Raw genomic sequence first — 14,717 nt, 5'->3', positions numbered from 1 at the left:
AAAAAAAAGCTTAGATGCCCTCTTTTTCAAATAAAGATAGCAAGTGAACGAAGAAAAATTGATAACAGGAGTAAATTAGAAAGTTGCTTAAAATTGCATGCTCTATCTTGGTCACGAAAGAATAAAAAAATTGGGTTCAGTGTCTCTTTAAGTTAGGGTGCGTCGACTTTCCCTCATGCACAAACATTTTACTTTCAACTTGTAATAAGTGCGCTAACCCACACGCATTAAAAGCTTACTTCTGGTGGTGTTTGCACGCGAGCAAAAGAGCTAAATAGGACGCCACATGTAATCTGGTCCTAAATGTTGAGTTTAATATCACTTTAAACATAGATCACAATATAACCTCTCTCCCAATTTCAGTGCCAGGGGGCATTGCCTCAGAGTCCCTTATCCTCACCCCAAAGGATGAGTCCATTCTCCTGTCCTGGGACGAACCTGCTGAGCCAAATGGGGTGCTCACACAATATGAGGTACGTGTTCGGTGGGTATATGGTTGTTGTTGAAGGGATAGAAAGGTCAAAATTGAAATGCGCATGGGTGCATTTCAATTTGAAATATAAGCATTTTTGCAATATACTTCTATTAGCAAAAATGCTTCTAATAAGCCTTTTAGGGCCAATACCCCAGTATTCAAACATCATGCCTGCTGAGAGACCTGGAGGAGGTGTGTATTGCTTCTGAAGATGTAATTTGTGTCAAATAGGCTACTGCTAACTATTAACTATTATCTACTGTTTCAATACAGGTGCACAGGCCCTCGAAGTGCTGCAGAAAAACAATAACTATTATTAGAAGCATTTTCGCTAATGAAAGTACATTCCAAAAATGTTTCTATTTCGAATTGAAATGCACCGATAAACATTTCAATTTAGACATTTCTATCCCTTTAAACTCATGCGGTCACTTTAACAAATGTAACTGTTGCCGCACCCAGCACATAGAATTTTACAGACCTTCCCTTTATTGTCTCCCTCTGTTGGCAGATCAGCTATCAGATTATTGAGTCATCAGATCCTGGAGTAAGTGTTCCTGGCCAGCGGAACACAGTATGTAAACTGCCCAATGAGACGTCACATCTTTTTACCAATCTGCAGCCAGGATCCACTTACCTGCTTAGTGTGCGTGCACGTAATAGCAAGGGCTATGGGCAGAGTGCTCTTACTGAGATCACCACAAACATTTCAGGTATGCGTGTTAACTTGTATTCTTTCATACCACTTATTTTTCCCCACAGTGTTAGGCATGCACTATTTTTGCACGTACACTACTAATTATTAGCAAATATATCAAGTTGTTATTATGCACTGTGTACTTACCATTTACCCATGAACAGCATCAATAAACCCTTTACCTGTGATTCTTAGCTAACAAGAGATAGGGGACAATCACTTCAAGGACTAAAACACTCATTCTGCCTTCCTCTCACTTCTCCAGCTCCTGCATTTGATTATGGTGATCTACCTCCCCCCTTGGCAGAAACAGATCAAACTATAACTGTGCTTTTGAGGCCTGCTCAGGGGAGGGGATCCCCTGTTAGGTGAGTTTCCCAGTAGACAAATGATGCACACAGCACTGCATGGCCTATAGGATCTATATATAATTCTTTCTTTCCCCTTTCTGCTTTGCATCTTCCTCCCCATCTGCCCCCTTCTTTAACAATTGACTTCTATAGCTAATACACTATTATTTTGCTTGGTTTCAGCTTTTACCAGGTGCTGGTTGAGGGGGAGCCTGCCCGCCGCACTCGCCGTGAGCTAGGAGTTCCTGGTTGCTTTCCTGAAGCAGGAGGCTATGAAGACGCAGAAAAGGATGGTGCAGCACAATATGTGGGGGCAGAACTGCCCCCCAGTGACTTAAATAGAGACACCCCCTTCACTGTTGGAGACAACCGGAGTTATAAAGGCTACTGGAATCCACCTTTAGACCCTCGTAGAGGATACCTTATCTATCTTCAGGCTGCCAGCCACCATAGAGGGGTGAGGATTAAAGGGTGCATATGCAGTCAACTATATAATTTATAAGCTGGGCCTACAATGGTTAGTCAAGAAGAGTATAGTAAAATTATAACAAATGGTGAGGAGGAACAAACTTGGCTTATTGAGAGAGATAAGGAATGCACTTCCGAATATGGAATATAAGGAATTAAGTTATGGATAAGGAATATAAGAAATTAAGTTATGGATAAATAATAAGGAACATTAGGAATTAAGTTATGGATAAAGAATATAGGGAATAAAGTTTTGGATATGGAATATAGGGAATTAAGTTATGGATAAGGAATATAATGAATACAGTTATGAATATGGAATATAAGGAATGAAGGTAAAGACAAAGAATAAGAAATATTAGAAATGAAGTCATGGACAAAGATTATATGGAATGAAGTTATGGATAATGTAAAAGGAATATGATGAAAGAAGTTATGGATAAGGAATATATGGAATGACGTTATGGATAAGGTAGTAGAAATATGATGAATGAAGTTATGGCTAAGGTAGAAGGAATATTGGGAATTAAGTTATGGATAAGGAATATTAGGAATTAAGTTTTGGATAAGGAATATATGGAATAAAGTTATGGATAAGGTAGAAGGCATATTAGGAATTAAGTTATGGATAAGGAATATATGGAATGAAGTTATAGATAAGGTAGAAGTAATATTAGGAATGAAGTTATGGATAAGGAATATATGGAATGAAGTTATTGATAAGGAATATATGGAATGAAGTTATGGATATGGTAGAAGGAATATTAGGAGTGAAGTTATGGATAAGGAAAATTATCAATGAAGTTATGGATAAGGAAAATTAGGAATGAAGTTATGGATAAGGCAGAAGGAATGTTAGGAATGAAGTTATGCATACGGAATATAGGAAATGAAGTTATGGATATGGTAGAAGGAATATTAGGAGTGAAGTTATGGATAAGAAAAATTATCAATGAAGTTATGGATAAGGAATATTGGTATGGAAACTATGGATAAGGTAGAAGGAATATTAGGAATGAAGTTATGGTTAAGGAATATATAGAATGAAGTTATGGATAAGGAATATATGGAATGAAGTTATGGATAATGTAGGCGGAATATTAGGAATTAAGTTATGGATAAGGTTAATTTAGGAATGCAGCTATGGACAAGGAATATTAGGAATGATGTTATGGATAAAGTAGAAGGAATCATAGGAATGAAGTTATGGATAAGGAATATATGGAATGACGTTATGGATAAAGTAGAAGGAATATTGGGAATGAAGTTATGGATAAGGAATATATGGAATGATGTTATGGATAAAGTAGAAGGAATATTGGGAATGAAGTTATGAATAAGTAACATTAGGAATTAAGTTATGGATAAGAATATAAAGCCTATAATGTTTTCATCCTTCACTTCCTTGTTAATGTTTTCATGCAGGAGACACGTTTGAACTGTGTGAGGATTGCCAGAAAAGGTAAATTCATAGTGACACACTAACTCATGGCATCTCATGCCTACCCTCTTTACTTTCAAATGAGCTAGCTGGTTGTTCTTACCAGCCCTTAATACAGCTACTGTACATACTGTACATTTCCACTCTCACATTCTCTTTTCGTCTCCTCTCCTTTTGTTGCATCTATTTAACTTTCCTTTCTCATTTGCCCCTTGTTACAGCTCCCTGTAAGGATAATCACAGCTCCTCTGTGGCTCCCCAGCGCTCTGAGGAAATGGGTCTAGTGCTTGGAATCTGTGCAGGAGGTCTGGTCGTGTTTATTATCCTGCTCGGAGCCATCATTCTGATTGTACGCAAAGGGTATGTATGGCTTCTTGATAGAGTTTTGAATGTAGTTATTCTGTGCCAGTATTTTGCTATAAGGGATAAATCTTCAGTGGGTCCCCTCACCCTCTGTTCCTTTTCTTTCTTGCTACCAGAAGAACACAGTTTTCTTATGCCTATTACCCGTAAGTGTAACAGTGACACAGGCATGAGACATAGAGTCTATAGCTGTAACTACAGCGTGACACCGTGACAAAGACAGAATCAGCTAGACATTGAGTCTGACCCTCCCAATACAGCATGACACAGTGACACGAGCAGAAAGACTTACATGGCATGCAGACTCTCCCTTCAATCTGTGACAGACAGAACGACCTATGGGTACTGACCCTTGCACAATGGCACAGTGACAGAAGCACATGAACTCTGTCCCTTCATCCCCTGAATAATACACTAACATAAACATTCTATTGATAAGGAGTGTACCCATCTATTTCTAAGTCACCACTTTTTCTCCCCACAGAAAGCCAGTGGCTCTGACTAAATCTGCTCTTCCATATCACCATGAAAACTCCCATGTTGCTTTGCCCAGAGAACACACCAAAGTCCCAGACCAACCCACGTTATTGCAGGAAGAAGCAGCACTTGCATTCCTTCCCACTTACAGCAGCAGAGGTAAGTACAGAGGCCCCCTGCTTTTATGTACACAGAGCATCAAAAACTGCAAAAGGTTTTTTCTTACAGCCGGTAAAATACAATGGGGCTGATTTATCAAGGGCCGAAAACAGCAGTTATAAAGCAGCGCTCTTAAGACCGCTGCTCCTTAACTGGTCCGCCTGCTCTGAGGCTGCGGACATCAATCCGCCCGATCTCATACGATCGGGCTGATTGACACCCCCTGCCACAAATCTGCAGAGGGCGGCATTGCACATGCAGTTCACAAGAACTGCTTGTGCAATGATAAATGCCGACAGCTGAGCGGATCATGTCGGACAGACCGATGACAAATCGGCCCCAATGTATTAAACTTGATTTCATATGCTGTCACAGCATAACTAAAGTGAAATACTATTTTAAAAATTGCAGAAACAACTGTTAGCTTTAAATAATTTGATATTTTTCTAGTTCTCATCTTTTTTTTAAAGTTTATTTGTTCAGACGTTTAAAGGGATTAATTCCCTCCCTCCCCTGCTTTTTATGAATATTTAAAGGGACATGAAACCCATTTTTGTTTTCTTTCATGATTCATAAACAAATGTCTAAATTAATTATATTATCAAATGTGCTTTATTCTGTTGGTATCCTTTGTCGAAGGAGCAGCAATGTACTTCTGGGAACTAGCTTAACACATGTGAACCAACAATCAGCAGCTAGCTCCCAGTAGTGCTGTGCTGCTTCTGAGCCTACCTAGATATACTTTTCAACAAACATGTCGGAGAGAACAAAGCAAATTAGATTATAGACATGAATTGGAAAGTTGTTTAACATTGTATGCTCTCTCTGAATCATGAAAGTTTAATTTTGACTCTACTGTTACTTTAACTCTAACTTTGCTTTGGCAGACATTGCTATCCATAACCTTATTTCTGAAAATGGCTCTATGTGTTGCATTATAGCTATTATTTATTAACATAGGGTTAGATCAGATTCTATGCAAACTGCAATTGGTATGGACAGAGCCACAGCATAGGGCAAGCTGCATTGCTATTAAAGTCCTGTGGGTTACCCATCACACTAGAGCTGTTTAAACATTGGGCAACTCCAGCACTGGGGTGGTTCCCAGGTAATAATGAAAGCAAATACTCATAGTTGTGACAAAAACATTACCCTATAACCATCGATCATATGCAACCTTCTTTTTTTTTTGTAGCACTAACTAAAATCAGTTTTAAAATTACTTTTAGGTGTCATGCTACATGTTTTAATTAGACTGACCTTAGCGCAGACAATAAAAATGAAATGATCATCTGTATTTAGTTAAAGGGATACTAAACCCACTTTTATTTCTTTCATGATTCAGATAAAACATGTCATTTTAAGCAACTTTCTAATTTACTGCTATTATTATTTTTTCTTCGTTCTCTTGCTATCTTTAGTTAAAAAGCAGGAATGTAAAGCTTAGGAGCCAGACCATTTTTGGTTCAGAACCTGGGTTATGCTTGCTAATTACTGGTGGCTAAAAATGTGGGTTTAGTATCTCTTTAACCTCCCAGCTCAGTAAAGGAAAACATCAACCTCCCTGCACTGTAATTAACCCTAAATAAAGACTGTCCCAGACTACACACACCTCTAACTATGACCCTAACGCCAGACGGCAATAGGCCATAACTAAAACCATGTCCCAATAATAGTATTACTAATAACAACCATGTCCCTGTACTATTAGCCCTATGCCACAGCAGTAACACCAACGGACCTTGCCCATCTCCTAACACCAATACCAATGCCAATACCTAAATAATAAAATACCCGTATTGTTCCGAGTATAGGCCACACCCGGTTATAAGCCGCACTCTTAAAGTTTGGTGCTATTTTAAAGAAAATTTAATTTTGGTGCTATTAAACTAGCATATGAGCCTACCTAGGTTTATCTTTTTTCAACAAAGAATAATAAATGAACAAGGCAATTTTTATGATAATAGTAAATTGGAAATACAGGGATACTAAGATACAGATGAGGAAAGCTTAGGGGAGGGGGAGCTTGCTTTATTTTGTGGTTTTTATGATGGGGAATCTGTAGAGGTGTTAAGATTTAGGGAGTTGTTAAGCAAGAAGGGGAGCTTGCAACTGAAGTGATCACAGATAACGGAGTAAAGTTGGAATGAGTCAGATATTATATTTTTTTTGCAGGTGGGAAAGGTTGAGGGGGCTGGGACAGTGCAGTAATTAAATATGCTATAGATAAGTCACTGCCAATAAGGCGGTTTAATCACAAGTGGACGTCCGCTAGTTACTGCCCACTCGTATGTGTTTGATGCTACATGATACATAATACCGGTACATTACCGTTATGTTTCGCTTCAGGGAGTAGGGCCAGCCAGCAACTACTGTATATTCACCAACGTCACCGCCTTATACTCTCTGCAGCTCCAGGTGGCTCTGCATTCCCTTGACAGTCGGAATCAGCACTAGCCGGCGCCACTTTCTGTGACAGACTGCCGTGCTGCAGACTCACTCACTGTCACTGACTACACGTGCCGATTACACGTGCAGTCAGAACACAGGAGCCAATGTGTGAAGATCTTTTCCGGCTGAGCTGCCCCAATAGGTAATAGGTGAAGTAGTCATGGAGGAGTGGAAGAAGATTCCAGTGGCAACCTGTGAAGCTCTGGTGAACTTGATGCCCAAGAGGGTTAAGGCAGTGCTGGAAAATAATGGTGGCCACACAAAATATTGACCATTTGGGCCCAATTTGGACATTTCCACTTAATGGTGTACTCACTTTTGTTGCCAACGCTTTAGACATTATGGCTGTGTGTTGAGTTATTTTGAGGGGACAGCAAATTTACACTGCTGTACAGGCTGTACACTAACTACTTTACATTGTAGCAAAGCGTAATTTCTTCAGTGTTGTTACATGAAAAGATATAATAAAATATTTACTATAATGTGATGGGTGTACTCACTTTTGTGAGATACTGTATATTACCGGTATTATTTATTGTGTCATTATGTTTCTACCCCTGCTGTATTGAATGATACACTTCTCACGGATTTCTTTTACTTTAATGATGGGAAATCTACTCATTTGTGATGTTTTCTGGTGTGAACCTCTTGTGTGGACAAAGCTTGTACACATATTGCAAAGCAAACATTCTTATATTCTTCTTCTCAATCACAACATACAAATAACTGGTTGTGTTGCTGTGACCTTTGTCCTGCTGAATCTGTTCTGACAAGGGGTTAAACACATAGCTAAAGTCAGCTTCAAAGCAGAAATGCACTACTGGACTGGGAACTAGCTAAACACATCTGATGAGTCAATGACAAGAGGGATATGTGTCTAGCCACCAATCAGCAGCTAGCTCCCAGTAGTGCATTGCTGCTAATGATCCTACCTAGGTATGCTTCTCAGCAAAGGATGCCAACAGAACAAAGCAAATTGGATAAAAGTACAAGTCTCTTTAGTGCTGTATCTGAACTATTAAAGTTTACTCTTTAATTTAATGTCCCTTTAACTACAGTAGAAATAGTAACAACATGTCTTTATTATTAATATTTAGATTTCTGTTTCAATATTTCTCCATATATGTTTATCTATCTATCTTTTATCTATCCTAGACTGTATATTTCCATTAACCCACTATTCTGAGACTAGTAAAATAAAGGGACAAGTAAGACATAAGGCCTTTCCTATATTTAATAATGACTGGACATTTAGATTAATGTATATTATATGCCAAAAAGCATATTGGTAGTTTAATACACAATAATAGTTGTATATGTTGTGTACAGTTGCCTCTCTATATAATAGGGGGTAGTAGCAAAACAGGGGACATAAAAGAGGAAATGTACAGCACTGCATTTACAGATCCATTTTTTTGGGCAAAAATATTTAAAAAAAAGTTATAACAGCTTTTTGTGGTAACTTTTGTTGAGTGTATAAGCCGTCTGATCACACGGCGGTAGACCTTGCACACATTACTTGCTTATACGCCAAGCAGCCTGGCCTTCTGGCAGCCTTAGGGTTTTCAGAAGGGTGGGTACATCTCCTGACCGCAGGATCTGGAATTGTTCTCCCTCTACCAGCCACACACACACTTTGTTTTTATATATTTCCCTCCTCTTCCCCCCCCCCCCTCCTATACACTCCACTTACTGGCAGCTTTGCACACTTGAAGGCTTCACAATTATGCAACTCGTCTTTTTGTCTCATTCTGCTGAACCATACAGGAATGAAGCAATAAAAATCCTTCATCTTATTGTGCATTTTCCTGTTTCTTTTTTTATTTCCTTATATTACATTAGTATACCTGTTCTGTAGCATGTAACTTTACCTCCCGCAGATCATTTGCATATTTTGCTTTAAAGGTCCAGATTTTCTCTCCGACATATAACTGGCAATTAAACATTTTTTTCATTTTTTTTTCGCCTTAGAAAAGATTAAGTAAAACCTTAAATTGAAACTTGCAGAAAATGCTTGTCTATGCAGAACTCCCACAGCAGTAATAGTTCTTATTGATAGATTGCGACAAGCCTTCAGAAGACTGAAAAGAAAAGTAGGTGTAATAAAGATTCGGTGACACATTATCAAAATGAGCTTTTAATAGCTTTTTAACTAGCACTGGTTAAATTGTAACTTTTTAAAAAAATATATTTTACATATTTTTTTTTGTTTCCTTAGAGTGGTTTGGTTATATGCAGATCTTAACAATGAATCATGGGTAATTTTAATGTTGCAATACTGATGTCAATGACAACACTCTCTCATTAAAAACACCTTAAGATTTTAATATCATATTTTTTGGATTTGAATGGCTGCCTATGTTATGGGCAGTTTTCCATGTTGATAGAATTGCAATCAGCCATTTTCACTGTTTCTTGTCAGCACTTTTTACATTATCGTTTCAATGAGAAATTACCTATACTTAAAGGGATATGAAACCCCAATTTTTTCTTTCATGATTCAGACAGACCATGCCATTTTAAGCATCTTTCTAATTTACTCCTATTAACAATTGTACTTTGTTCTTTTGGTATCTTTATTTGAAAAACAGGAATGTAAGCTTAGGAGTCAGCACATTTTTGGTTCAGCACCTGGGTAGTGCTTTCTGTCTAAATGTAGCCACCAATCAGCAAGCGCTACCCATCTTGCTGCACCAATAATGGGCCAGCTCCTAAGCTTACATTCCTTCTTTTTTTCAAATAAAGATACCAAAGAAGGAAGAAAAATTGAATTAGGAGTAAATTAGAAAGTTGCATAAAATTGTATGCTCTATCTGAATCATGAAAGAAAAAAAATGGGTTTCATATCCCTTTAACATATACCAGTCCTGTCTTTATGATTACAATCCAAATTCTCGATACTTAAAGGGACACAAAACACAATTTTTTTTCTTTTACGATTCAGATAGAGCATAGAATTTTAAACAATTTTCCAATTTACTTTTGTTATCAAATTCACTTCATTCTCTTGGTATCCTTTTGTTGAAGAAATAGCAATGCACTACAGGGAGCTAGCTGAACACATTGAGTGCGCCAGTAATAAGAGGCAAGTATGTGCAGCCACCAATCGGCAGCTAGCTGCCAGTTGTGCATTGTTGATCCTGAGCCTACTTAGATATGTTTTTCAACAATAGATACTAAGGGAACAAAGCAAATTTGATAATAGAAGGAAATTGGAAGGTTGTATAAACAATTGAATTACACATCTGTGACCTATTAGCATCACTGCAAATTATTCAAGAATAATTAGAATACCTTAACGCTTGGCTCTGGTGGTTTACTGACTCATTCAGAAAAAGTATTTCCTTTAAATATTTCAAATTGTGTAACAAAAAAAAAGGGACAGTCTAGTCAAAATTAAACTTTCATGATTCAGATAGGACAATGTTACAATTTACTTTTTTCATCAAATGTTCTCTTGTTATCCTTTGTTGAAAGCTAAACCTAGGTAGGCTCATATGCTAATTTCTAAGCACTTGAAGGCCGCCTCTTATGTCAGTGTATTTTGACAGCTAGACAGCGCTAGTTCATGTATGCCATATAGATAATATTGTGCTCACTCCGTTGTAGTTAGTTATGAGTCAGCACTGATTGGCTAAAATGCAAGTCTGTCAAAATAACTGAAATAAGGGAGCAGTCTGCAGAGACTTAGATACAAAGTAATCACAGACGTAAAAAGTGTATTAATATAACTGTGTTAGTTATGCAAAACTCGGGAATGGGTAATAAAGGGATTACCTATGTTTTTAACAATAATAATTCTGGCATAGACTGTCCCTTTTAAAGGAGCTCAAAAGCAAGACTACCTGTCAGAATATATATATATATATATGCTCTAACACAATAACTTGTAATGCATAAAAAAGTGTGTGAAGTTTTTATAAAGTTCATTGAATATATCTATCAACATTCATCTCCAATCTATGACTCTTTAAAAACAGGATGAAGTGAAAAGACCTATTTTAAAATCAAAAGCAAGATAAAATTGGCACCAATATAAAAACATATGTGAATTCTTGACAACAACATCCGTTCTCACAGGATAACAGGTTTAAAAGACAAATATTGCAGTGTTATTCAGAATATAACAATATCTTGCAATGTAAATTTATCCCATAAAGTGTCACTTTCTAAATGAGTTCAAATAATTGAAATGACCAGATTTTAATATATTTTAACCCATTTCAAAAAGTGAAGCTTTTGAAAATTCATTTTAGAGAGTTATAGCTTTTCTGATGAATGTTGATAGATATATTCAATAAACCTTCACACATCCTACGTGGGCAAAGATATTCTTTAGAAATATATACTTTTTATACTGTACAACTCATTGTGTTAGTGTATATATGCTTTGACGGGCAGTCCTGCTTCAGGCGTTATAAATCATCATACAAGTCCTTCATCCTGTGATGTAATTGGTAAACCCATAAAGTGGCTGTGTTGTTTGCTGTTAATCGTGCTTGTTTGGTTTTTAGATTATGAAACCAGGAGATTAGTGAGGCAGAGAATGATTTTGCTGTTTTCAGGAGGTAAAGACTTTAAGCTTTAGGGGTAGGGAAACACTGACAATACCATCCAAAAGTCCAGCAGTTGTTATCTACCCTATACTTAGCTAGGGCCAGTAATTGAAACCGTATGTGATAGAATGGGTTAGTGCCATTTAAAGGGACATGAAACCCAAATTTTTTCTTTCGTGATTTAAAAAGAGCATGTGATTTTAAACAACTTTCTAATTTACTTTTATTATCTAATTTGCTTCATTCTCTTGATATACTTTGCTAAAAAGCTCCAGATAGGATCAGTGGATGCTGATTGGTTGCTGCACATAGATGCCTCGTGTGATTGGCTCACCAATGTGCATTGCTATTTCTTTAACAAAGGATATCTAAAGAATGAAGCAAATTAGATAATAGAAGTATTTTGGAATGTTGTTTAAAATTGTATTCTCTACTTGAATCATGGTAGAAATGTTTTGGGTTTAGTGTCCCTTTAAGCATTGGAATGAAGAATTGGCTGCATTCATCATTTGGTTAATAACAAATTATTCTGATGCCTAAAAGGACATTAAACCCCAACTAAACAATCTGAAATGCAGGGACAAAATGTTTAAGGGACATGAAACCCAAACATTTTCTTTTTAATGATTCAGACAGAGCATGCAGTTAAAAATAAAATCCAATTTGCTTGTATTATCACATTTGCTTCATTTTCATGTTATCCTTTGTTGAAGAGATATCTTGATAGGTAGTGTGCACACGTCTGGAGTACTACATGATGGTAAATAGTGCTGCCATCTAGTGCTCTTCCTAATGTATAACATTCTTTCAAAACTGCTGCCATATAGTGCTGCTGACACATGCACGCTCCTGAGTTTACCTTCCTACTTTTCAACAAAGGATACCAAGAGAATACAAAAATTGACAATAGAAGTAAACTGGAAAGTTGTTTAAAATGGTATGCTCTATCTGACTCATTAACTTAAACTGTCCGTCTACTCCAGAATTGTTATTGTTTATAAAGAAAGCAAATCCCATAACCAACACCGTTATATTAATATACTTTTTACCTCTGTGATTACCTTGTATCTAAGCCTCTGCAGACTGCCCCCTTATCCCAGTTCTTTTTACAGACTTACATTTTAGCCAATCGGTGCTGACTCGTAAATCTAGGTTTAGGGGCCAATTCATCAAGCTCCGAAAACAGGAGTTAAGAAGCAGCGGTATTAAGACTGCTGCTCCTTAACTTGTCCGCCACCTCTGAGGCGGCGGACAATAATCCGCATACGATCGGGTTGATTGACACCCCCTGCTAGCGGCTGATTGGCCGCAAATCTGCAGGGGGCGGCATTGCACAAGCAGTTCACCAGAGTGTATGCTGTCGGCATTTATCGATGTGCTTGAACAAAGAATACAAAGAGAACAAAGAAAATTTGATTAAAGTAAAATGGAAAGTTGTTTGCAATTGCATGTCCTATCTTAATCATGATCGTTTAATGGACTGTCCATTTCAATTTAACCCTGATAAATGCCCCAACACTGCTGAATTTGTTCAGAAGATACATTTTCAGTTGTTCTTGGAACAATATAATTTAGGGGTACTTACTGAGAAACAATTTGTCTTTTTTCGACAAATGGTTGAAAGTAATCAAGCACAAATACAGGTTATTTGACCATTCCAGAAATCTGAATTCCTTACACGTGCAATACAGGATGGTTATTTAACATACCATTGGGCTAGTTGTTTTCAGAAGTGAACGATGAGGGGGAGAGGAGGGGAACATATATGTACACTTTGGTACATGAATTAGGATGGAGATTATAGTATTATAAATTTATGTTTTAAAGGACCAGTAAATAAAGTAGATTTGCATAATCAACAAATGCACGATAACAAGACAATGCAAGAGCACTTAGTCTGAGCTTCAAATGAGTAGTAGTTTTTTTCTGACAAATTTATGTCTATTTCCACTCCTGCACCATGTGATATCCATCAGCCAATCTCAAATGCATATGCGTATATTCTTTGAATTCTTGCTCATGCTCAGTAGGATTTAGTGACTCAAAAAATCTAAATATAAAACGACTGTGCACATTTTGTTAATGGAAGTAAATCGGAAAGTTGTTTAAAATTGCATGCTCCATCTGAATAATGAAGTTTAATTTTGACTTGAGTGTCCCTTTAAAGGGACAGTCAACACCAGGCAGAACTTAATACCATCATTTAGATACTCAGAATAAGATGCGCCTGCACCATCTCCCATGTTAAATACCTCTAACGATATAGTCCAGCAGTTGTTATCTACCCTATACTTAGCACATACATTTTTCAGCTGTAGACATGGCCGCCAAACTCCACCCAAAGTAACATAATAAATGTCTTTTTAAAATAAACAGCCAATCAGAATAGAATCCTCGGTCGGATTCTTTACCCGCTGTCACGGCGATTCCCAGCAACAGTTAAAATTTCTGCTTGCGAGCGGACAGGAATTTCTAATGCGCATGCGCATTAGCAAGAACACGAACGAGCATTGAGTTTTTTAGAGAAGGGGGACGAAAGAAGAGGGGGAGGAGTTTGGCAGCCATGTCTACAGCTGAAAAACGTATGTGCTGTGGACGATTACTCCATATCGTTAGAGGTATTTAACATGGGAGGTGGTGCAGGCGTATTTTATTCTGAGTATCTAAATGATAGTATTAAGTTCTGCCGGGTGTTGACACTGTCCCTTTAATATAGCCTATGTAGGATATTATGTCAAAATGTATCGGTACTGTTAAGTTATAGAAATAGTTGTTTATGATCCTCTATGTGGCTGTTTTTTGTTAGTAATACATTAATTGGATTGAAGAACGTTATAATTATTGTTGTACATCTGTCCTAATGTTTGTTTTGTTTTATTCTTGTTCTCTCTTGTCTGTCTTTCATTTTTGCCCTGTGTGGTGTATAGAGATGACGGACAAGCTTTTCTTTTGTTCTACCAAGTGTTGGTAAATAAATAATAAATACAATTAAAAAAAAGACTGTCCCTTTAAATATGTTTAGTTTATATTGAAGCTAACAGGAAATACTGAGCTCCAGGAATAACACACCCTCAGGGATTAGATGGTCTCCAGCTTCTACGTATGACTTCTGCAGGTCTCTGAAGACAGGACACATATCTAACAGTTTTGTTAGTAAGAACAGGAACGCCAGTTTAAAAAATATTTGTTTTGGTGCACCAGAGAAAATAAATGATTCTTGTGTCCTTTACCAGAAAGATCATAATCCCCTCCCTTTGTAATCAGCCTAAAAAAAACCAGG

General features: G+C 37.2%; 1 protein-coding gene across 2 annotated transcripts in view; it reads left to right on the top strand.

The window, feature by feature from the left end:
• PTPRU (protein tyrosine phosphatase receptor type U) overlaps nucleotides 1–14,717 on the top strand; it is a 264,849-nt gene that overhangs the window by 128,517 nt on the left and 121,615 nt on the right. For both annotated transcript variants that reach the window (XM_053707080.1, XM_053707078.1), the window contains exons 9-15: nucleotides 364–473; nucleotides 987–1,188; nucleotides 1,438–1,540; nucleotides 1,706–1,979; nucleotides 3,416–3,452; nucleotides 3,653–3,791; nucleotides 4,279–4,430. In XM_053707080.1, the coding sequence (XP_053563055.1) occupies nucleotides 364–473; nucleotides 987–1,188; nucleotides 1,438–1,540; nucleotides 1,706–1,979; nucleotides 3,416–3,452; nucleotides 3,653–3,791; nucleotides 4,279–4,430 (1,017 nt within the window). The remainder of the gene's footprint in view (nucleotides 1–363; nucleotides 474–986; nucleotides 1,189–1,437; nucleotides 1,541–1,705; nucleotides 1,980–3,415; nucleotides 3,453–3,652; nucleotides 3,792–4,278; nucleotides 4,431–14,717) is intronic.

The sequence above is a fragment of the Bombina bombina genome, chromosome 3 (genome assembly GCF_027579735.1).
Source record: "Bombina bombina isolate aBomBom1 chromosome 3, aBomBom1.pri, whole genome shotgun sequence".
NCBI classification, from domain to species: Eukaryota; Metazoa; Chordata; class Amphibia; order Anura; family Bombinatoridae; genus Bombina; species Bombina bombina.
This window is presented reverse-complemented; position numbering and strand designations above follow the sequence as displayed.